This window comes from Euprymna scolopes, chromosome 19, assembly GCF_053919585.1.
Source record: "Euprymna scolopes isolate OS-2025 chromosome 19, ASM5391958v1, whole genome shotgun sequence".
NCBI classification, from domain to species: Eukaryota; Metazoa; Mollusca; class Cephalopoda; order Sepiida; family Sepiolidae; genus Euprymna; species Euprymna scolopes.
Window position 1 is genome coordinate 91,512,334 of NC_136500.1, and position 23,480 is coordinate 91,535,813.

A 23,480-nucleotide genomic window follows, 5' to 3' on the forward strand; every position below is an offset into this window, starting at 1 on the left:
TAATTAGTTTCTTAGTGTTTTGTCCGAATGAAATAAAACTTTGGTCATAACTAGTTTATTATATTCAAAACCTCACATCAAAACACTAGGGTCTTTGGCCTTTTTTTCTCCGTTCTACAGCATATGTTCTAGATGGCCTCCATTTAGCTTTTGTTTTTTTTGGGTCACCCTATATATATCTATATATATATAGCGTGGCTCAAAGTCTAATGAATGAGGATGTTGTGTTGTGTTTTGGTTTCGATTCTAGCTAATGGCACCCAATTCATATATATATATATATATGTGTGTGTAAACAAATCGAGCGGAGGTATTTCGGACGATATCAAAACATCGTTAAACTCACTACTCGTTCAAGCAGCCGCCAATAGCGTAATGGTTTGAAGCCTTGACTGCCGTATAAACGGTCGGGTTTCAATCCTGGCTTGAGGTAGTTGCCTGTCTAGCCGCACTGATGAGCTGTGAAACAGCGAAACAGTACTGTATGTGGATGACTATATATATATATATATATATATATATATATATTCTTTTAGTTTTTATCTGTAGAAATATATGTTCTTATAATATATATCAATCCTTATTTAAGAAGCTCTATGTAATTACAGAGCAATATAGAGAATAAATGATAAAAGTTATATTTCAAAATTCATGATGTTGACCAATTCAATATGGCGGAATAGATAAATGAAAAGGTACTTGCAGCTTATCTTCCAATTTTCGGATTTTAATCATGTCAAATCACATTTCAATTCCTTTTGACGGATTAATTGTTGCTATTTCTTCTGATGAGTTAAGGGCATAATAGATTCACTGATTGATATAATAATTAAGTGATTGATTTTGCGCTATGAAACCGATACTGTCAAGAATTGTATAAGTCAACTGAATTAAAGGAATAAATTATAAGATGGTAAACATGATGAATTTTGGAATATAAATTTTGTCATTTATTCTCTCTCTCTCTCTCTCTCTCTCTCTCTCTCTCTCTATATATATATATATATATATATATATATATATATATATATATATATATATATATATGAATTCATGTCATCCATTTTTTTAAAGATGGAATCGCCCCATCGTCGAAGACAAGATGCAAGCAATCAAGGTCCACAGAGTTTTACAATTATATAGATAAATGCAAATATTTCTTTCTTTTTTTTTTTTTTTTTTTTTTTTTTTTTTTACTTTAGAATGGTTTCAATTATCGTTTTAATATGATAGACTCAAAATAATTATGCTTTGCTATCAGTACTCGGATTTTTTTTAATGATAATGCAAAACTTTTGGTAAACACTGTAAGCGCTTTTGTTTTATTGTTTTGCTCCACTTGCAGGTGAAGGTATTGAAGCAATATACGATTATTTGACCGAATACATCGATTGGGATGAGCGTGTTACGCTTTGTCTCATCAAGCTGAACAAGCGATTTATTTACCAAAACCGATTGCACTTGAAAACAGAGGAGAAGAAATTGCTGCTGGCCGCCATGAAGAATAACTACAGGACTGAGAAAGTGCTACTCTATGGCTTCCAGCTTCTACAGAAGTTGATTTCTAAAAGTAAGTTTTTTTTTTTCAAATAAAACGCTATCGAACAATATTAATGTGACATCTTCATCAAGACTTAGATGTTATAGAATGACGTCATAGTAAACATGGCGTTACCTCAGATGATAAGCTCAGGGTTATTTATAAGGGACGTTGATGATCTGCTGGTAGGTTTAGAAACGATCTTTGCATCAGAGATAGAACTGCTATTAAAGGGAAAAGGAAGGCGAAACAAGACAGGAAGAGCAAGAGAGTAGAAAAAACAGTAAAAGAGAAAGATAGAGTGAGGGAGAAAAAATAGAAAAAGAAAATCCCGCCAAATAGCAACGAAAAAAAAATGAGGAGGTAAGTCTCTAGCAATTTGGCAGAAATCAATTAAAAAAAAAAAAAAAGCGGATTTTGGTCCCAAAGTGAAAAACACTAGGTTGACAAGAAAGTTCTTGCGGTTTTTAACGGTCTGGAGAGTATGGCAGATGAGGCAGAGTTTTGTAGCCCAATTGATTCAACTTCTGCAGGGTCGGTTTAGCAATGTACGGTTAGGCATTATCGTGGAGGAGAATTGGGCCTTTTCTGTTGACTAATGCTGGGTGTTGTTGTTGAAGTTTCTAATGCATTTCATCGATTTGTTGACAATACTTCCCCACTGTAATGGTTTCGCCTGCATTAAAAAAACTATAATGGATGAGTAATCTTCTTACTTGCTATTTTTCTTTTAAACTAAGCTGTGTTCTTTCTTTTTTCCAAAAGTTTCAAACAAAGGGAATTAACTCAGTGTTGACAAATACAGACTTATATCTCTCTCTCTTTTTTTTTTTTTTAAAAATGGTATCCGTACTAAAATAATTGTGACAGACTACTTTCCAGAAGGAATTAAATCAACAGAAAGTAGTTTTTTTTTTATTAACACTGGGGGGAAAAAGTGCTCCGTCGAATCACCCATTGAGCTTGGGTTAGATTGTTAGAATTATAAAAAGAGTGAGTTTGCAATTAAAAAAAAAAAAGATAAAAGACAAAATTAATCTCTTTTTGCTCGCTTTCTTCTTTTCACTCTTTCTCTAACCTTTTATATGCATCCATCCATATACGGGTTAAATAGTATTATTAATTGTGGTGAAATTTCCTTTTGTATTTAATAGACTATTTTAATTGAGTTTTATAGTTAATTTTAATACCTTTGTTAATGTTAATAGAGATAGAAGACAGAGAGAAAAAGAGAGAGAGAGAGAGGGTGTGTGTGTGTGCGCACGTGTGTGTGATGAAAATGACAGAGATAGACACTAAAAATAAGAGCAAGAAGTAGTCAAGAAGTACATGGAGAGAAGATAAGATGTACAGACAGTAAGGTAGACTTAGCAAGAGATCTATATAAAAGCCAAGTACGTCCAAGGATGGAATACTGCTGCCATATCTGGGCAGGAGCTGCTAAAAATAGCCTATCCTGCCTTGACAGAGTACAACATAGACTTCGTGGCTTAGTGGGGGATGCCCTTTTCTCTTCCCTGCAACCTCTCTCCCACAGAAGGGACGTTGCGAGCCTGTCTTTGTTTTATCGTTATTTCCATGGCAAGTGCTCGTCTGAGCTCCAATCTCTGGTCCCCCCTCGCCAATCTTTTACGAAAAACACCCGTCTAGCTGAAGCCACTGTAAAAAATTTTCCCCACTCTCTATCTGTGCCTAAATCAAAACATAGATTCCATGAACAAAGCTTCTTTCTTAGAACAGCACGCCAGTGGAACTCTGTTCCGTCTGCCTGCTTCCCACCTGACTACAACTTGGATGTCTTCAAATCCAGCGTAAACAAATTCCTGATGAACTGCCCCCTTAAGTAGACACTTTATGAAATCTCAACACTAACGTACAACGTACTGTACATGCAATAACCCTTATCCCTGAGTGGCTTCCGGGCCTTGATAAGTGGCGACCTCCTTGTAAAAAAAAAGAAAAAAAAAAGTTAGTTCAATTAGTGATTTAATTGCAAATTACGACTAATGATAACAAGTAAAATTAAATTATTTTCCAACATAACTCAATCCCAAAACCAAAAGATTTTGTCATGTATTTGTGTGAATAAAATATATAAGAAAGAAGCAAATTATTGTTTTTCATAAAATAAAATTTGCATACGTGGTTATTCTTTCCTTTTTTCCTTTCTTTTTCATTATTATTATCGGATATCATTAAGATTAAGCCACAGCTTCTTTGCTCTAAAAAAATTAAATTTGCATACGTAATTGTTGAAGTGAGACAGACACATCTACAGGGTGGAATGATAAAATTTTCGCCCTAGAAAAGATGATATGATTCCATTTCCATTTGATGAAAGCCGGTTTTCTTTTTTTTGCTGCATCTCTTTTTGGTCGCTTCCTTCTTTTCACTCTTTCTCTATCCTTTTATATATATCCATCCATCTAGTTGTTTAGCTGTATACAAATCCCAAGCGTGATAGGAGCATTCTATCATGTGTGAAAGTTACACAATGTTCAACAAGCAAAATCGGAAATGCGCTGCTGTACAACTCATACTCTCTACCGATCCAAGTTATGACAACAGGACCATTGCCAGCACCCTAAAAATGCAAATCTGGACGGTTCAGTGCTTGAGAGCACAGCTAAACGAAGTTTTCGGCCACAGTTATGATCTTTAGTGTGGTTTCAAGTGAAGGCCACATCACGTCACCTCACATCTTCGAAGTCGGCTTGAAAGTCAAGATCAAAGTGTACTTGGATTTACTGAAGAGTGTGGTGATTCTCTGGCAGACACTGGGTGTGGCAGCTGTACTCAGTGCCGGCCCATAAGTCCAAAGAGATCCAGATTTGGCTTCAGAACCTTCTTTCAACCCCTTCCCCCCCGATCAGAGTCTGTTTGGTCATACGTCGAAAACATCATCAACATGATCTCCCACAACACCAAAGCCAGCCTGATTGCTGCTATCCACAGAGTATTTGCTGAGTTCCTGCCGGCGCTTGTAGAAAAGGCATGCTCCTAGTTCTGGACTGGTATCAAGACGGTGATTGAGGCTGAAGGCGGCTACATTGAATAGATGTCAGCTGAATTGACTTTTTCAATAAAAGTTTTAAAATAAAGCTGTAGTGTTGTTTTCTTTAGGTTGGCAAATTTATCGTTCCATCCTGTGTACACGCTTTTATTATACAGGGTGAGTTACGGAAAACGAATGTTTTTAACGAAATAAACATCTAAAGATCATCCGTTTCCCGTGACTCAGCCAGTATAAATAAAATATTACATAAACTGATTTTAGTCATCATTTGTGATCATTTATTCACAGGTTCAGTTGATGATTATCTTTTCTCGTGCGATGCTGTGTTAGCAGTTATTGCTGTAATAAAGGTAAATATTTATTTTTGCTCTACTCCCCCCCCCCCCCCCCCCCCAAAAAAAAAGCCATATTGCCATTTGGACATAAGGGGCTACTATTTGAGATCATGTCTTACAGCAAACTGAGGGAAGTTGAGCAGCAAGATGTTTGTCTACATTACATTTACACTTCTGCAGTAGTACAATCAGGGAAGCAGTAAACAGGAAGGGAATTCCAAAGTCCAGCAGTCCAAGGAAACAAAAAACCTTTCTGGCATCTAGGGACCTCAACAGTAAAGAGCCAGAATTTTGCTGCTTGTTGTATGAATCGAAAGTATGTATACGTCAACAGACACAAGTGCTGTGAATTCATCAGAGCAGATTCCATACAGGTACTTGTAAAACAGGTATAGGGCCGCGATATTATGGCGATGGGACAGCGGTTGGAGTTTGGCTGATAGTGTGGGATCTATTAGATATGAGATGTCTTTATGGATCATGTCTAACTGTGAGATACTAGTGGTTGGTGCACCAGCCCAGATGTGGCAACAATACACCATGCATGACGAATTAAGACTTTGTAAAGATATAGGATGCTCTCTACTTTGAGTAATTTTCTAGCATGGTACAGGGAGCCCACCTTTTTACAGCAACCTTGGCAACATCTTCAATGAATTCGTTCCAATACATGTTGCCTTAACATGTGGAGAGACTTGTTGTCGCTTAGACTCCAGAGAACACCACTTGTTATTATCAGTAAGCGATCAATGCTAATGACTTGTGTGAAAACACCTGATGAGTAAATAATAATAATGATAATAATATTAATAATAACTAGCAGGACCTGTGGAAATTTCACAGCAACATCTTTCATATGCAATATATTACTGCTGAGCATTCTGTGGACGTTCAGCATGAATAGAGACCCTGCAATATTATTGTAGCCCTTTTGTTAAAACTGTAAAACTATTTATCTAAGTAATCTGATTAATGTAGTGTCAGAATATATCTGGTTATTACAGTTAATTTCCAATATCATTATAGGAGTCTGTAACATATTTCCAATGTATGGATGCCTGACACGAACGGAAACGCCACAATATCATTATACCGTCTTTAGACAGAACAGATACCACCCTTGCATCCTAGCCAGAAGACCAAGAAGGTGTATTTTAGTTTCACTCTATGGCCTAGAAGCGACATCATTTTTTTTTTTTATTTTGTCTTCAGTGATCGGGAGATCCTATTTATTAAAAAGGAGTATAGAAGATGATAACATATTACAAACATTAATTTAGCGTATCTATATACTAATTTAATGTTTTTTAATATAGGATCGCCCGATCAAATAATTTATAATCTGAAAACCGGCACATACGTATGTCGTACGTACATTAGAGCTTCGACAGTATTAATATATAGATAATTCTGTAGAGGAGCGAAGACATAAATGCATGGTAACATTGAATGTTACTAAAACAAAGCTCTGTTTCTTTAAAAAATATAAGAAACGCTTCCAAGCATCGATTGCCATGGCTAATTGCACTCTACCTGCGATTCTATCATATAAACTCGTTGGCCTAACATTCACAGATAGCATGAATTAGAACAAATGCATAAAAGGCATTGCAAAGGCTGCTGTTAAGAAAGTGGCTCCCTCTACCTTGCTAAAAAAAACTTCTCGAATCTGCCAGTATCCTATATCTTCATAATAAAGCCATAACTCACCCATGCATAAAATATTGTTACCACATCTGGGCTGGTGCACCAACCACTAGCAAACTCTCAAAAATGAACCTCTAATCTAATAGGTCCCACACTATCTGCCAAGCTCCAGCCCCTGTTCCATCACTGTAACACTGCACCCCTGTGCTTGTTTAGTGTTGGGTTAATCTAATCGGAATCAGTATTGGACTTTAGAAAAATCAGAACTTTTTATGACATTGGAAATAGTATCAGAATTGGAAAAATTTGAGTCTAATTTCTGATTCCAGAATTTTCCATAGTTGGCACTAATGATAAAATGATAAATATTTATTGATTTTGAAATCTATCAGTAAAAGAAATGTTTATAGATAATAATGAATTAGAATTAAAGGTAAAATGTTTGCCGGTAAAAATGGCACATGTAAAGATAACATGAGTGGATAAATAGGAAAAAAAGGGCACAAATGAAAAATGAAGACGAAAATGACACAATAAGTTTATCAAAATCTTAAATACAATACATAAAAGGGAAAACAATGAAGAAGTTTGTCAAATTAAAAAGAAAATTACATCTACATTTAAAAGTAAGTGAGAATTATCCGCTACCCTTCATTCGAATTTTACTTTTTTAGTCGATATTAGAATCAGAATCGAAAACTGTATTGGAATCAGAAATTTAGAAGAGAATAAATCATTAGATCTTCAAAATTTCAAAGGAGATGAGAATTCTTAACTAAATCAATTCTCCCAAAAGCAATGAAATCTTACTTTTTAGACAATTGTAGAATTGAAATCAGTAATTGTATCAGAATCGGGAATTTAGGACAGAATCGGTAATTGTATCGGAATCTAGAAAGATATTGGTGTGAAAATGGAAAATCATTGGCAATGATTATCGTAAGAGATGAAAAACATTGGAAATCTGGGGAAGCTTGTCATTCTGACTTCAGGGAACAATACTAATTATTGTTAGTGAGCAATTACTGATGATGATCAGTGCAAGAATTCCTTGTGAGTTGATGATAATAATAATAATAGACTACTGAGATCATACAATGAACGGCAATGGTGAAAACGGCTGAAATATTAAGGAAAACCCCTTGAGTGAAGAAACCAACTCACCAACAATCAACAAACAATTACCAGCCAGAGATAAATGGAGAAGAAAATAAAAGAAAGAAAGCACCTCTTGCCCTTAAAAATAAAAAACAAAGACGCAAAAACAAACAAAAAATAGAACAAAAACGCAAAAAAAAAAAACAAACAAAAACGCAAAAATACTCCCAAAGCCCCCCCCCCCCCCAAATAAAAACACACAGAGAAAAAAAAGCAAAAGCAAAAACACAATCAAAAACAAAAATGCAAACACATGCAGTGGCATCAGTCTCGGCTTATATAATTCAAACGATCTGTTATATACCAAGGAAAAATCCTGAAGGAAGTAAAAAGCCCCCCGCCTTCCCAAAATACCCCACGAATGTACAAAATTTTCGTGAAGAGTCAAGGAGGATAGAAAGAACTGAGGAATGCAAGCATCGACCAGACCTCCACTGGAAGTGTGTGAGAATACTGAAATCTAGGAAAACTTATTGTCACTCAGATTCCAAAGAAGACCAATGGTCTATGCTAGCGATAAATCAATGGTAAACGGCTGTTGCCATAACGTAAACAATTAGCAAATATTATTGAAAGAGGTGGAGACTTGTTATCACTTAGAGTACAAGAGAACACAGCTGGTTATTGTCAATCAGAAATCATTGATGATGGTTTACTCCTTGGGAGTAAAATAATAATAATAATGAAAAAGTTCACGAACCTATTTGAGAAAATGTATACGTGATGGATGTATATACTAGTGTGGATGATTACATTAATAAAAAAACACATAAGCACATACAGACCAATAACTTGCCTAGCAAACATGGGATAATTTTAATGGTACAACTCAATGAAAAGGCATTCCCCTCCTTTAATAGCCATATACTACTTCCTAAGAAACAGAAAGGGTAGCAGAAAGCAATGTGAGATTCAAACGACCTGTTATATACCAAGGAAAAATCCTGAAGGAAGTATAAAGCCCCCCCCTCTCCCCAAAATACTCCACGAATGTACAAAATGTCTGACGAAGTTATCAACTTTATGGAAAAAAAACCCATTAGAAATGTGGAGACTGAGACTGGCAACTGAAGAAAACCATTGAATAAAGATAAAAATATAGAGAGGAAGACTCTCTATCTCCACTATTGTTTGTCATATGATGCTGTGCACAAACATACTCCGGAGATGCTGTGCAGGACAGAGATTTTTACAAAGACGAACAATATGAAGAGCAGCGAAACCTTAAACAAGAAGCCAAAAAAAAAAAAAAAAAAAAAAAAAAAAAAAGAATGAAAGAAGCTACATGGACGATTTATAAGAAACAGTGCACTGAATTATATAGATAAAACTTTGTAGACAAAGAGACGAAAAAGTAAATCACTTAATAACTAAATGCAGCAAATTAGCCTGGAAGTCATATAAAAACAGACACAGCTTTATTGGTAAGTCAGTTCACTGGTAACCATGCAAATGTCTGCACTTTGATAATATAGACAAATGTTACAAACAAAAACGAAGCCATTGTTGGGAAATAAAAATAATGAAATCTACTGTGGACATGGAAGTCAAATCGACAATATCATTCAATCAAGGAGATCGGATGTAGTAGTAGTAGTAGTAGTAGTAGTAGTAATAATAATAATAATAATAATAATAATAATAAAAAAATCTATTAAATAATAGATTTCGCTGTCCCAACATATCGTTCCTTTATTTAACTGAAGAACAGTTAAACAAATACAGGAACTTGACAGAGAACTAAAGAGAATATCGAACATGAAATAAAAAAAACAAAAACAACAACAAAAAAACCCCATTGAAATAACAATAACTTCATTTGGAACCATTTTGAAATGCAAAAAAAAAAAAAAAATAATAAAATAAAAAAAAATAAATAAAGCTAGGAAAAATTGAAATCAAATTGAGGATTGACACTAGACTAAGCAGGGCACTGATAAAAACAACTGAAATATTAAGAACAATCACTAGATGTGGAACTAGATGACACCAATTAATCGCAGACAAACTAAAATAGAATAATTCTCCATGAACACAAATAGAAGCATAGAAAGGACATTTCATGAAACCAAAAGAACTGAAACTGCCAGTGTAGTTATGTAAAACAAACAAACAAACAAACAAACAACATAATCTGCCATCTCCTTTTCCCAATAAAGCACATTGGCACGAGCATTCGTTGGTACCACAGAAAATTGTCATGAAAGTTAAAGGAGGATGAAAAGACCAAAGAGGGAGATCATCATCCAGACTTCCACTGGAAGGGTATAGAGAGTACTGAAGAGGCTTATTCCTACTTAAATTCCAGAGAAATTAACAACTGTTATGAACGAGGACTAAAAGGGAAACAGCTGTTGAAAGAATAAAAAAAACCCAAAGAAACTGAAACCGTGAAAAATTCTATAATATTCCCCCTCTTGCTCCTCCAGATGTTGCCACCAGCCTCGGTCAGTTCGTACCACACAAAATGTTTGTGAAGAGTCCAGGAGAATTGAAAGATCGAAGAGAAGGAACACCATTCAGATCTTAACTGGAAGGGAGCTGGAATCTTGGTGAAATTTATTGGCAAATTTCAGATAATGCCAACGGAATTTTATAATTGATAAATCAACGGTAGACGGCTGTTACTATAATGCAAAGTGACTTTCAACGATTACACTGTGTGTACTCCTACTGTGTAAATAATAATAATAATAATAATAATAATAATAATAATAATAATAATAATCAGCAGCCCTCCTTAAAGCCTCAATATGGTAGCAATGTGTTAGAGCTATGTCGTTTTGAACTCTGATTCCTTGCAGGGTCATCCATGGCAGACAAATTTGCCACTAAACGGTATTAAAGCTGCAACCAGGCAGAGTTAACATCCAGTCCAGATCTGTAGCTGTCTCTGCCTTTCTGTGCGCAAGTAAACAATGTGCTTTTTTTTTTTTTTAATTAAATGGGGTTCAATGCTGGAAGCTACTTTAAAATAAAGCTTAAAAGTGTTAGGTATTATAAATGGTGGGACAATGCCATGATGATCAGTAATGGTGGAAATTGGATAGGGCTTGATTATTTAAGAGGACAGCTCAACAAGAACTTATTTACATTAGACTTGAAAACGACTATGTTATAATCAGCTGAGAACCAGCCCCACAGTATTTTTTTCCACGGATGGATAATTTTAGGAAAGAAACTCTGATCATGAAACTTTCGTTTAGTTTTAGGCACAGACAGATGGAGAACTGGAACTTTGTTATATAGTATACTTTTCTCTGATGACTCCGTATTAAATAAAATAACTTTATATTTTGTATTATTTGGATTATATATTTATTTATGTAGTCATCTAAAGACGAATCAATGGAATGAAAGTGGCAAGGTTGCTTCTGTATCATTCTTTTGTGTTCTGAGTCAAACTTTCCTCGACTTTGCATGCAACTACTGAACCTTGCTACTGTTGGTGTCCGTGGTAAAAATCTGCTATCTTTCAGGTTAATGAATAACTGCAACAAATGAGGACTTCATGCAAACCAGAACATCCTGGGGTACAATTTTCGTGACCTATCTGCAAAAGTTCAGCTTGCTTAACAAACAATCAAAATAAACACGAATAAAACTAATAACGATATTCTTACACTTTTATTTGATTTTTTTTTTCTAGGTGATGCCAAAGTATGCTAGTGTGAAACTCGATCTGTACGAATTCCTCAACTTTCTTGCCTTGTCAGGTAAAATTTAAAAAAACTTTATATTCTCTATTGTTTGGATTATCTTGGATATTATTTTAACGTTTTGGCTGATGTAATCTTTAAATTAAACAATTGCAGAATACAAAGTAACTGCCCACTATCGAATAGATGTTTAACAACTAAGGTCATATGCAAAGCATGAGTTAATAATAACATCAACAATCAACAAAAAGTATATAAAGGGGCCACAGAAAATAATTTGAAATGTATGTATAATAACTACGTAACGGCATTTAGATGTAGAAATACAAAAATAGCATTGCACTCTCTAAATATATATGGAAACAAAAAGCCAAAAATATTAACCTTAATATCAATTGAAAAATCTTAAAATGATCTTCTCTTTGCAATATAAATAATAGAAACTGTATATTATGTTTAGAGGAAAAATATGAAATCATAAATTTCAAAAACTAAATTCATCTATTGAACAGAAGTAAAAAAAAAATATAACTAAATACGGGCATATAAAAAATACATGCACAGATTAATTAAAAAGTAAAAAGTAAGCATAATATATAAAGGTAATTTCCAGAAGGCAGTACCATGCAGAGGTTGAATGGATGAACACGAACTGAAGAAAATTAAGATATAAAGGTGGAATAAGTGTTGAAGTTTATATATATATATATATATATATATATATATATATATATATATATATATATATATATATATATATATATATATAATTATTTACTAGAATAATTTTTAAATACCTACAGACACTAGTGTTTTATCCTTTCAGGAATCATCATTCAAACCCGGCAACTAAAGCCATCTATGACTTCATTAGCAAGGACCGAATCAATTCGGTTAACCACGAGAAATACTGTTGAAATGTAAACATTTATTTTTCTAAATGTTTTTTTAGTGTCTGTCAGAGTGGTCTAATCATTATATGATGATCTGCGCATAAGAGCTAAATTGACCGACTTTTTATTTCAACTTATATATATATATATATATATATATATATATATATATATATATATATATATATATAACTACTTCATTTACTCACATAAAATTAATATACGAAAGTATAGATTTATGCGTAAACTTTAAGTATTTACTTCAAAAGTGCTCAATACCTAGGTAGAGCTAGAAAGCTGATTGGCTAACTAAATCACAACAGAAGAGGACTATATAAAAACGATAAACAACCACAGAATTCGCGCATAAGCCTGACGAATCCTAGAGTGGATGAAACGCCGAATATTCAGTGTAGCTTAATCGCCATATATATTTTATAAATTACTATATATATATATATATATATATATATATATATATATATATATATATATATATGTGGGAAGCATTTTTCCTCTTATACAGGTTTCATTGAACTGCAGAGATAATTCCTGCTTATTTCTCTTGCAGTCCATTTTTTCCATTTGGCAGGCCAATGTTCAAATATTCTGTTCGAGTGTCATTACCTACCCATACAAAATGCCTGCCAGTAAAGAATCATGTCTCCTCAATTTTAAAAGTGAATGAATAGGTATAAAATGACTGTAGTGAAAAATCTCACATTCCGAGCCAAATGCAATTTATCCACCAACAAAATATTTTATAATATATAGTAAAAAGTAAGTATAGCTAAATATCTATTCTTGCAGGTTAGCTCAAATTTTTGAAAACAGTCGAGAAAGGAAAGTTGAAAGAAAAATAAAAGTTTATAGGAAAATTGAAATGGAATACTCAGCAAAATCCAAAAAAGTGAGATTCAAAAGTTCGCAATGGATGTGGCGATTAGTAAATAAGAATCTCTTTAAAAAATATCTGAGGTTAGATAAGTTTCCTTTTCTTGAATTTACTCTCGAAACTTTTGACATATGACATGAGGCATTGTTTTGTTGGAAGGTTATATCGCTTGGAATGTTGGAAGATTATATCACTTGGAATGTTATTATTGTTTGGTAAAACTAGTCCAGCATGTTAGTATAAATTGTGGAATTCATTCTGCCTTCACATGACTGGAATGTTATTATTGTTTGGTAAAACAGTCTAGTGACTGAAGAAGCCATGCAGCCTCAAACCATTACTCTTCCTCCTCCAAATTTAACAGTTGGAACCACAGAATCATGACGAAATGCCTCTCCTTCTCTATGGCGAACATAAACCGCTCCAGGGGAGCCAAAAATCTGATGAAAAAAAAATGAGAAATTGCTACAATTTTTGAATAAATCTTATTTCAATTGTTCCTTTCAAAGTTCAGGAAATAGAAGTTGTTAACTTACCTCAAAGTAACTTTCGGCAGATCAAACACTTTTGGTCCAATCATCAGGTGTTCAATATTTTTTTTGCAAATTTCAGTTGTTTTTTCTCGCTGAGACAAGTATGGCCTCTTCCTTGCTTTGCATCCTTTTAATTCCACTTTTAATAACCTTCTTCTCACTGTTCGAGCTGATACGTTTTAGGTTACATCCTACCTAAGGTCAGCAGCAAGCTCTGAAGAACTTTTCTTTTTATCTGCAAGGGATGCTTTTTTCAAAGATCTATCTTCCCTGGTGGTGTAGACATTTTACGGCTTTGTTCTTTTCTGTTTTTGAAAGACTTTGTTTCCTTGTACCTTTTAATCGTTGTTTGAACTCCCTTCCTGGAACATTCCAGCTTCCTGGCAATTTCTACCAGCGAATACTTTTCACCACATAAAGCAACAATTTGTGCCCTTTTAATCTCCGAAAGCTACTACTTTGGAGGTATTTTCAATTAAATATACAATTATAGCACTGGCAGGAATCAAATATTACCTGAAATATAAGAAACAACTTTTAGTATGACAATGAATCATTTTGTAATATTGAAATGGAATTAGTATGAAACTCAGCTAAAACTCTTGAAAGAAGTTTTAAAGCAAATAAATACTACGATCTTCTGTTAAATATGATACGTTTGTACTCAACTGTTCACTGTACAATTTTTAAATTTTAAATGCCGTAGGTTTAAACTATAATCTAAGTTTCTTTTATAGGAGCTCCATAATTTTGATCATATATGTTATTCTTCCAGACTTGGCAGCACAATGTTTTGGCTCACACGGTGGTCTACAAGTTCTTATTAGAATGATGAAAGAAGATGAAGATGATGAATTCCTGTTAGAAAAATCTTGCCAAGCATTGTGGGGTTTCTGTATAGAAGGTAAGACGCCTCTCATTGCTTGTAGCAATAATAAAATAATTAATATTTATTGATTATAACTTCCAGTAAGACTAAACTCTCTAGATCACACCCTCACAAGCGTGTTCTTATGCTTGAGAAAATATGTGCACATTTAAGATGTCTTTTTACAGCAATGGGGACAAAATAACACCTTTATAGTAAAATAATTAGAGATTTATAAAGAATCGGAATCGGTAATTGTATCGGAATCGGGAATTTCGTACGGAATCGGTAATTGTATCAGAATCGGGAAAAATATTGGAATTGTCCCAGCACTAATATATATATATATATATATATATATATATATATATATATATAAAGCTGAATGTCTGTGTGTGTATGTGTGTGTGTGTGTCTGGCCACGAATATGCTCCTATATGGTTGACTATTTAAAAAAAAAATTGATTACATATAATGATAGAAGATGTATCGAGACACAGGAATGGGTATGTTTAATCTGGCAGAACGGTGGTTCATTAAAATTGTGGGGTCTGCGTTCGCGCCTGGTCCACAAAGTATGGAAATAAAAAATTAAAAAAACGTTTACAAGTGTTTTTGATATAGATGTACAGAAAAATACTTTGATAAGTATGTTTTAACTTAAATAGGGATGGTATAATAAAATTATGGGGTCTGCGTTCGCGCCTGGCCTCCATAGAATGCAAATAGGCACAAACTTTAATAAAGACTTTTCGTATCTATCTGCGTAAGTATACTTTGATAATTATGTTTCAGTTTGAAGAAATATGGTATAATAAAATTATGGGGTGTTGGTTCGCGCCTGACCTCCATAGAATGGAAATATGTCACAAAGTTTAACAAGGTTTTTTAATATCGATCCACAAAATATTGTGATAAGTGTTTCAGTGTGAACAGGTATGGTATAATAAATTATGGGGTTTATCTATTTTATTTTTACTTTCATCATATTTTGCTTTTGTTTTGATACCCCCAACTTCGAAGCTATCTCTTTACAACCCTTCCTTTTCGTAACCTATCATACTTTCATAAATCAGAGTCCATTTTCTGTAGGCTGCTTTTTAACCCAGTCAACGACAGGTACTTTTGCTAGTATATATATATATATATATATATATATATATATATATATATATATATATATATATATATATATATATATATATATATGGGGTCCGCCATAAGTAACTAGACGAAAGAAATATCTAATCGTAATATAGAAACTAACATAGGTCAAATTTAAGTTTTTGCAACATGTTTATGAAAACATGTTTTATGTCTTAATAATTAAAGCTGTGTGTTCTTGCTAATCTTTCAGTGGCATATTTTTTCAGTGCAGCTCCAAAGGTACTTAAGCAAAGAAGCTCTGAGTTCTTCCTTAAATTCAACAAGGTCACAAAAATATAAACTATGTGTACGTTTACAAACTTGTTACTGTAATAAAGCTGAAATCAATTACATATTTTCAGTGCTGTTTCAAGAACTGTCCCCTGTCTTGATAGAGTACAAACTTACTTCTGAATTTAGTGACTGATACCATTTTGTTATTCTTACTACCTCTTTCTCAAAGAAGAGACGTCGCTAGTCTTTCTCTGCTCTATCGTTATTTTCATGGCGGGTGCTCAACTGAGTTTCAGTTTATGATTCCCTCAATAAGACATTCACAGTAAAAATTTCTCTAGCCACAATCACTGTCAACGGTTTTCATTTATATATATATATATATATATATATATATATATATATATATATATATATATATATATATATATATATATATATATATATAAAATAAATAAATAAAAATTACAATAAGTTTACCAAGGTAATCAAAATGGTAAACTTAAAATATACTATAAATATTAAAGAGTTAATATTTACAAGTAAAGTAATCTTAACCAGATGTAAAAGCTCAATAAAACCGAAAAGGAAATAGAGCTTATAATATGAACAAATGATTAATAAAACATGTTAAAAGACATCTTGAAAAAGAGTTAAAACATATTTAATTTTAAAAAGGAAGCACAAGATAAGTGGATAGTTCTTAATCCGCGGAGTTTTGAAGAAATACTCTTCTTCTCATCAGAGGGCAGGAATTAGCAAAATGCGGGATCGGATTTTGCAAGTAAAATCTGTGACTTACTTGTAGTTTCGTTAAATACTTTTATATGCAAAATCCGATCCCGCAATTTTGCTAATTCCTTTTGTGTTTTTCTCGAAATTGTATATGTTTATACAAAAAGGACTATTCGGAGATTGGAGAAGATAAAAAAGAAAATTGTAAAACAGAATAATTCCGTGCTATTTAATAATATTTGTCTAAATGAGAAAATGCTGCCTAAATATACACAATATATATATATATATATATATAAAAACTAGACGAAACGTCTATGAGTACAAAGGTTTATGTTTATTAAGTCACATATCACTAATTATGTGTTACAAGTAATTACATCAGTGTTGGTCAATCATATGAGATGACATCATGATCGTCTCGTAGGCAAAAGTGTGTGTGTGTGTAAGAGAGAGAGGGAGGGAGAGAGAGAGAGAGAGAGAGAGAGAGAGAGAGAGAGAGAGAGAGACTTTCTGTTTGTAACGCAATAGCCTGACATGTAGCCCGAACCAAACACTTTTCACTTGTAATAGTTTTTTCCACCACTCTAACCTTATATGAAGTCATTTTCACCCACTCCCATATAATCCTACATATGCTACACACATATTAGAAAACACGGTTTTCAAGAATATCAGTTTTTGTTGGAATTATAAAAAAAATGAATAATAATTTCGAACCTGATATTATATTTTCGTATATATATTTTCCGTCTTTTCAAGTATGCAACGCGAAAATAGCTGCCTATGAAGAAGTTCCTGCTTACATATGTTCCTGTTTAAGGAAACATTCCAATAAAAGGCAACTCAGCGAAGAATTGATAGCAGTTGTGTTTTCTCTCACTGCAGTTCGTAAGTTGAGCTTTTTGTTGCATTGTGTTTCATCTTTCGTAAACTGACATTTTCAAAGTTTATATTTCGTTTCTTTCTTCATAAGTTCGGCATTTCATCTTTCATAAGTTGAGCATTTCATCTGTTTTATATTGAACACTTCATATTTCGTAAGTTGAACATTTCAAATTTCATCTTTCATAAGTTGAGCATTTCATCTGTTTTATTTCGTTTTTTTTTACCTAATAAGTTGATCATTTTATTTTTCATTCATTGAGCAATTCATCTTTCATAAGCTGAGCAATTTCATCTTCCACATATTGAGAAATTCATCTTTTATGTTGAGCATTTAAATATGTGTATTCGATTCTTTTTACATTTATTGAGAATTTCGCATTCCGTATGTAAGCATTTCAGTTTTATCCTTTATTCTTTTTTATAAGTTGAGCTTTTTATTTTTTAGTATACTCAGCCTTTCATTTTTCGTCAGTTTTGCATTTTATTGTGTCTTTCATAAGGTTTCAGATTTTATAAATTTCATCTTTTGTAAGGTGAACTTTTCATTTATCTTTTTTTTAGTAGAGCTTTTAATTTTATTTAATCTCTTGAAAGTTGAGTACTTCATTTCATCTTTTATAAGATGAGCTTTTCATTTCAGTTCATTTTCAGATACGTGCTTCATTTTTATCTTTCTTAAGTTTTTATATCTTCGTAAGTTTCATCTTTTAAAAGATGAGACTCACTTCAGTTCATTTTCCCTATTCTGAGTCTTCTGCCTTTCATGAATTAAGACTTTCATTACTCAGTTCTTATCAGTTAAACTGAGTTGATTCCGCAATGTATGAACATGTTTCTATTTATGTTTCCACTGTTTTTTTTTCAGCCAATGTAATCAACGTCTATTGCAAACACAATATCATTTATCTGATTACTGCCTTCTTGAAGAAAAACGCTAACAACCCAGGAATAACTGCTCTCTGTTGCAACACATTCAAAAGTTTCCTGATTAATGCAACATTCTACGGTAAGTTTCAAGCAACACCATTCACCCGCTGTTATGTAACTCATGTTTTTGATTTTTACTGTTGAGTATTCTATGTATAATCTTGTCTTAATTGTCGTATATTTTTATAGTTTGTCGTAGGCAAACTATTAATAAATGAAATGTCTTCATCCGCCCGTCCTTTTTGTAGTGTACTGTTCTTTATCATACAATTACAAATTACTTACTAAGATGGTTTGTTTTTTGAAAAATTGAATTGGAATTATTGTTAGGTAATCCCCATAGTTTTTTTTTTCGTTCTTCTTTTATATATAAAGTTAAATATTAAGAGGCTTTTCTTTTGATTTTTATTTATTATTGATTCACAAAATATCAAGGCAAAAACACTCGAGGATAAAGGTTAATGAGACTAGAACGATTGCCAGCCAAAATACGAGGAACACTATGGGAGTAATAACATTACTTATGAGGCGGTTGATGACAAGAATTTGTTGATATTAAATCCGAAAAAAAGACAAAGTTGTAATCACCAGAGAAGCAGTCCTGCAGTAATGCGCTTCCACTGTCTTTGTTTTCTATCAGCTCACTTATTTAGATCGTTAGCTATATTACAAATTGGAAAGCTGCACCCGTTTTAATGTAGATTTGCTTCTGTTCAATTTTAGATTATATATTTAAAAAAAGAATAAATTTAAAATATGTTTCAGAATTTATTTAGATAAAATATTTATAATTTTGATTACTCAAACTACTGTTTTCATCTTGGATGTTATTCTCACAACGTTTCGGCCGATGTAACCTCTAACCTCTTTCAGGTGCGTCTTTAAGCGATGGTGTTGATTACACACTTTCCAGTTCTTTTATCACAAATTTCCAAGAAAGCGTTAAAGAAAGCAGGAGAAAAGAATGAACGTTAGCGTTACCTAAGATCATTTTGCGATATTTTTGTTTTTTATTTTAGAAGTACATCATTCTGATGAGATTGAAACACATCATCAGTGATGTTTGCTCAGTTCCTTGATGGTTTCGGCCATTCAAAACATCAATGGATTGATTCAGCCAAGGTTATTTAAGTTCCGGCCTGTGGCCCAATCTCTCACTACGACTGTGTAAAGGTATGGTCTTTCTGGGATGCACAAAAATAATGTGAGGTAAAAAGGAAAAACAATTATACTCTAAGTCGTATGAAAAAAAATTATTAATCTATCTATCTATCTATCTATCTATCTATCTATCTATCTATCTATCTATCTATACATAAATGACCTTGTCTGTCTGTCTGTCTGTCTGTCTGTCTGTCTGTCTGTCTGAAGAATGGTTTCTACTAAATTCCGCTGTCAATTTCTGGTCTACAAACTTGAAACTAGATATATAGGAGATTTGGGCTTGGAACAAATTCGATTTCATCTTCAATCAGTAAAAATAACTGCTAATGAGTTAAAATTAAACAAAATTGGAACTTGGTAAGCATAAGTCGACTTAAAGTGCTCTTGTTATATGTGAAACAACGTTATTTTAAAACTTTTTGTATGTGTATCGACGTGGTTCAGAAGATAATGATTAAGGCTGGAAAGCTATATGTTTTGGTTCTGATTCTAGCTGAAGGCATCCAAGTCATATTTCTTTCTTTTTTTATTTTTGAAATCACTACTATATATTGAGTACAATATAATACTCGATAGAAAATTGGCTCTATAATAAGAAATACGAAATCTGCATAAATTAAATTAAATTAACATATTTTAGCGTAATTTATGACAACGCAACACCAGAAGGCCTGCTAGTATTAATATAAATACATCATTTGTAAATAACTGTGTTTTATTTCAGATGATGTTATGGGTCAGTTCCGGAAGAACTGTATTCTTGATTTACTGGTATCCATTGTGTGGAACAATCTTGAAAAACCGAATATCATCCGGAGTTGCTTGGAAACTTTGGAATCAATTATCCTTGATGACGGTAAATAATGGTGAAAAATTATTATGAAATATAAACTTATATCCGTTTGTTTTTTTCATCCTTGAAAACTATTTTTGACTCAAGGTAAAACTTCATTTTTCTACGCCTTGCATCTGACACTTGACCATGACCTATAAACATGTTTTTTTTCTTGTATACATTGTGACTTCATGCTTGCATCCTATTCAAATGTCAACCTCATATTGTTACTCCTTTTTTTTCATTTGCACAATTTTGGCACAAGGCTGCTGAATCTGAGCATTCTTATTGCTCCATCGTTTACAATATTAATAAAAATTAATTGTGCAAGTTTCGGGTTTAGAAGGTTGCAACGATGCAAAAGTATGAGTATCGGATGAACTAAAAATATATGTGTGAAACAAGGCGATAAAAAGACAAAATTATGTAACAAAATTCTTTTCATTTCTTACTGTTTCATTTTCTATTAATAACGTATTATACAGCGTCCAAATTTTAATGATATTTCGAAGATATAACCTCCTTTTCAAAGTGTCTCTCCATTTCATAACAGCATGGAAATCGTGTGTCGGTCTGAAGTAGGCTTAATGTAACTTTAACATTGAATGTAATCTTGCCAGTGTGGCCGAAAGTGTGGAAAAAAAGAGTAGGTTACATGTTCAAGTATTTATTTCAGATTATTTATGTTGGGTAAAACAGCACATATTATTTACATATTTTTATGTGCAAGGGACACAATTTAATTTTAGTTTAATTTATTGTTATGCAAAAGAAATAACAAGGAAGTAAGCTCTTTGTGAAAATTCAGAAGCCTCCGATTTTTGTGATTTTTTTTTTACATAAATCAATTTTTTACATATTATACATAAATTTATTTCGACATGAATTAATTTCTTTCATATTAGACATAAATTAATTTCTTACATATTATACATAAATTAATTTCTTACATGTAAGTCATAAATTAATTTATTGCATATTCCGCATAAATTATTTTTTTGCATATTGGACATAAATAAATTCCTTACATATTACACATAAATTATTTTCTCACATATTAGACAAATTAATTTTTTGCATATTAGACATAAATAGATTTCTTACATATTAGACATAAATTAATTTTACATATTACATAAAAATTAATTTCTTACATATTAGACAAAAATTAATGTTTTGCATATAAAACATAAATTAATTTCTCACATAAATTACTTTCTTACATATTACACACAAATTATTTTTTTTACATATAAGACATAAATTAATTTCTTACATATTAGACATGAATTAATTTCTTACATATTATACATAAATTAATACTTTTTCTTCAAATTTCAATTTCTTTGGAGCATTGTAATAGTTTTTATAGTGCATACAATGGCACACGTCATTTTCAAATTAAAATACTTCAAATTTGCGTTAAATTTGATCCAATCGTTAAATACCAATTAAGCAAGATTCCTTGAATTTTTTCTCATAAACCTTAATCATGAAAAATTTTCTTGAAATGAAATCATGTAATTGATTTCGATCAAATTTGGAATAAGTATCATTGAAATTATTATTGAAAGAAAAATAACCGATGAGAAAAGGAAGACAAATTCAATTAATTAAATTAAAACTATAAATAACCAAATTAATTACATAAAAAAAATTGAAAGTTTTTGAATTTTGAATGGAAAACTAAAACAATAAATTCCTTGCCTGATTACTTAGATTTTGAAATTCTGTTTTTCTTTTCTGTTTCCAACAGAGGAGGGCATATATGGTTTTCTCTTCACGAAACTTAGAGATACGAAGAAACAATCTGGAATGATCTTAATAAGAAAAATCCTAAATGTCCACAAAACCAATGCAGTAGTGACCCAATATGTCTGCGAGTTCTTGGAAGTACTTGTCAAGTTCGGTGAGTCCTCAAACGTTTTGCTATGAGCCCTGTAAAATATACGATAAACAAAAAAATCAAATGAAAATTCAAAAGGCAAATGTTCAGTGGGCATTTTTTAAAATTACAAAAAAAAAACTAAAACAACAACAACAACAACAACAACAACAACAACAATGAAAAAAAGGGTGAAAAAATAAATATTCAACAAATACATGTTACCAAAGGCAAGATAAGTTTTTATGCTTTAACTTATTTAAAAGTCTTTATTTACTCTGAAACAAAAGTAGTGCCAAGTCTGATGAGTTAGAACGAAAAAAAAAAAATGGTGGTTTTGTTATAGTCATGTCGACCCTTGATAATCGCTGAAAAATCGAAAATGAAATAAAATACCTGTAGAAACACACCCAATAAATATCACCAACAAACATATCATAATAAAACACACATGGAAACATAATGTTCATTGAAGGAAAAATGTTTGACGATATTTTTTTGTTCGTGTGTATGAGTTGCATTATGTAAGTATGAGAATTTCTATGTGTGAATCTTTCTGATATTTGTTTTACGGGAATAAAAAGCTTGTTGGGTAGAAAGATGCCTCTCTGTGCGGATTGAGATAAAAATAAAAAAATAAATACCGCAAGCATAAAAATATTCACTGCTAGATTTGACTCAACATAAAACATATCCATCATACTCAATGAGGAGGTTTTTTGTTGGGAGTTTCAAATATATTAGCACCATCATCACAACCATGGGTCAAGGTGAAGCTGACATCAAAGCATGAACTGACCTTGCATGTCATACCTTCTGCTGACTCAATTCCCGGCTCTGGTCAAGATCAAAGATAAGGCACAACACAAAAGTAATCATCTACTAATGTTAGTCCGAACGATCCTACTTATGGCAGTAATTCCTGACCAATGACAGTGAAGACTTTCGATTATGACTATCTGCATTGTATCCTCTGCACCTGATGACAGCACTTCTTTTTTTCAAAGAGCACAACATGTATCTACTGCAGAATTAACCCTCTCCCCCCAAAAATCATCCTCATGAGACATTTGGATTGGCTGGATTATGTCTTTCATTATCAGGTAGGAAAATTAATTTATG

At 32.4% G+C, this 23,480-nt stretch overlaps 1 protein-coding gene across 1 annotated transcript in view; it reads left to right on the forward strand.

Annotated features, from left to right (window-relative positions):
* LOC145239836 (serine/threonine kinase-like domain-containing protein STKLD1) overlaps window positions 1-23,480 on the forward strand; it is a 91,331-nt gene that overhangs the window by 60,524 nt on the left and 7,327 nt on the right. Inside the window, exons 11-18 of the mRNA XM_080103384.1 lie at window positions 1,346-1,570; window positions 4,845-4,906; window positions 11,346-11,412; window positions 14,452-14,580; window positions 17,422-17,550; window positions 18,413-18,553; window positions 20,363-20,494; window positions 22,230-22,382. Of these exons, the coding sequence (XP_079959510.1) occupies window positions 1,346-1,570; window positions 4,845-4,906; window positions 11,346-11,412; window positions 14,452-14,580; window positions 17,422-17,550; window positions 18,413-18,553; window positions 20,363-20,494; window positions 22,230-22,382 (1,038 nt within the window). The remainder of the gene's footprint in view (window positions 1-1,345; window positions 1,571-4,844; window positions 4,907-11,345; window positions 11,413-14,451; window positions 14,581-17,421; window positions 17,551-18,412; window positions 18,554-20,362; window positions 20,495-22,229; window positions 22,383-23,480) is intronic.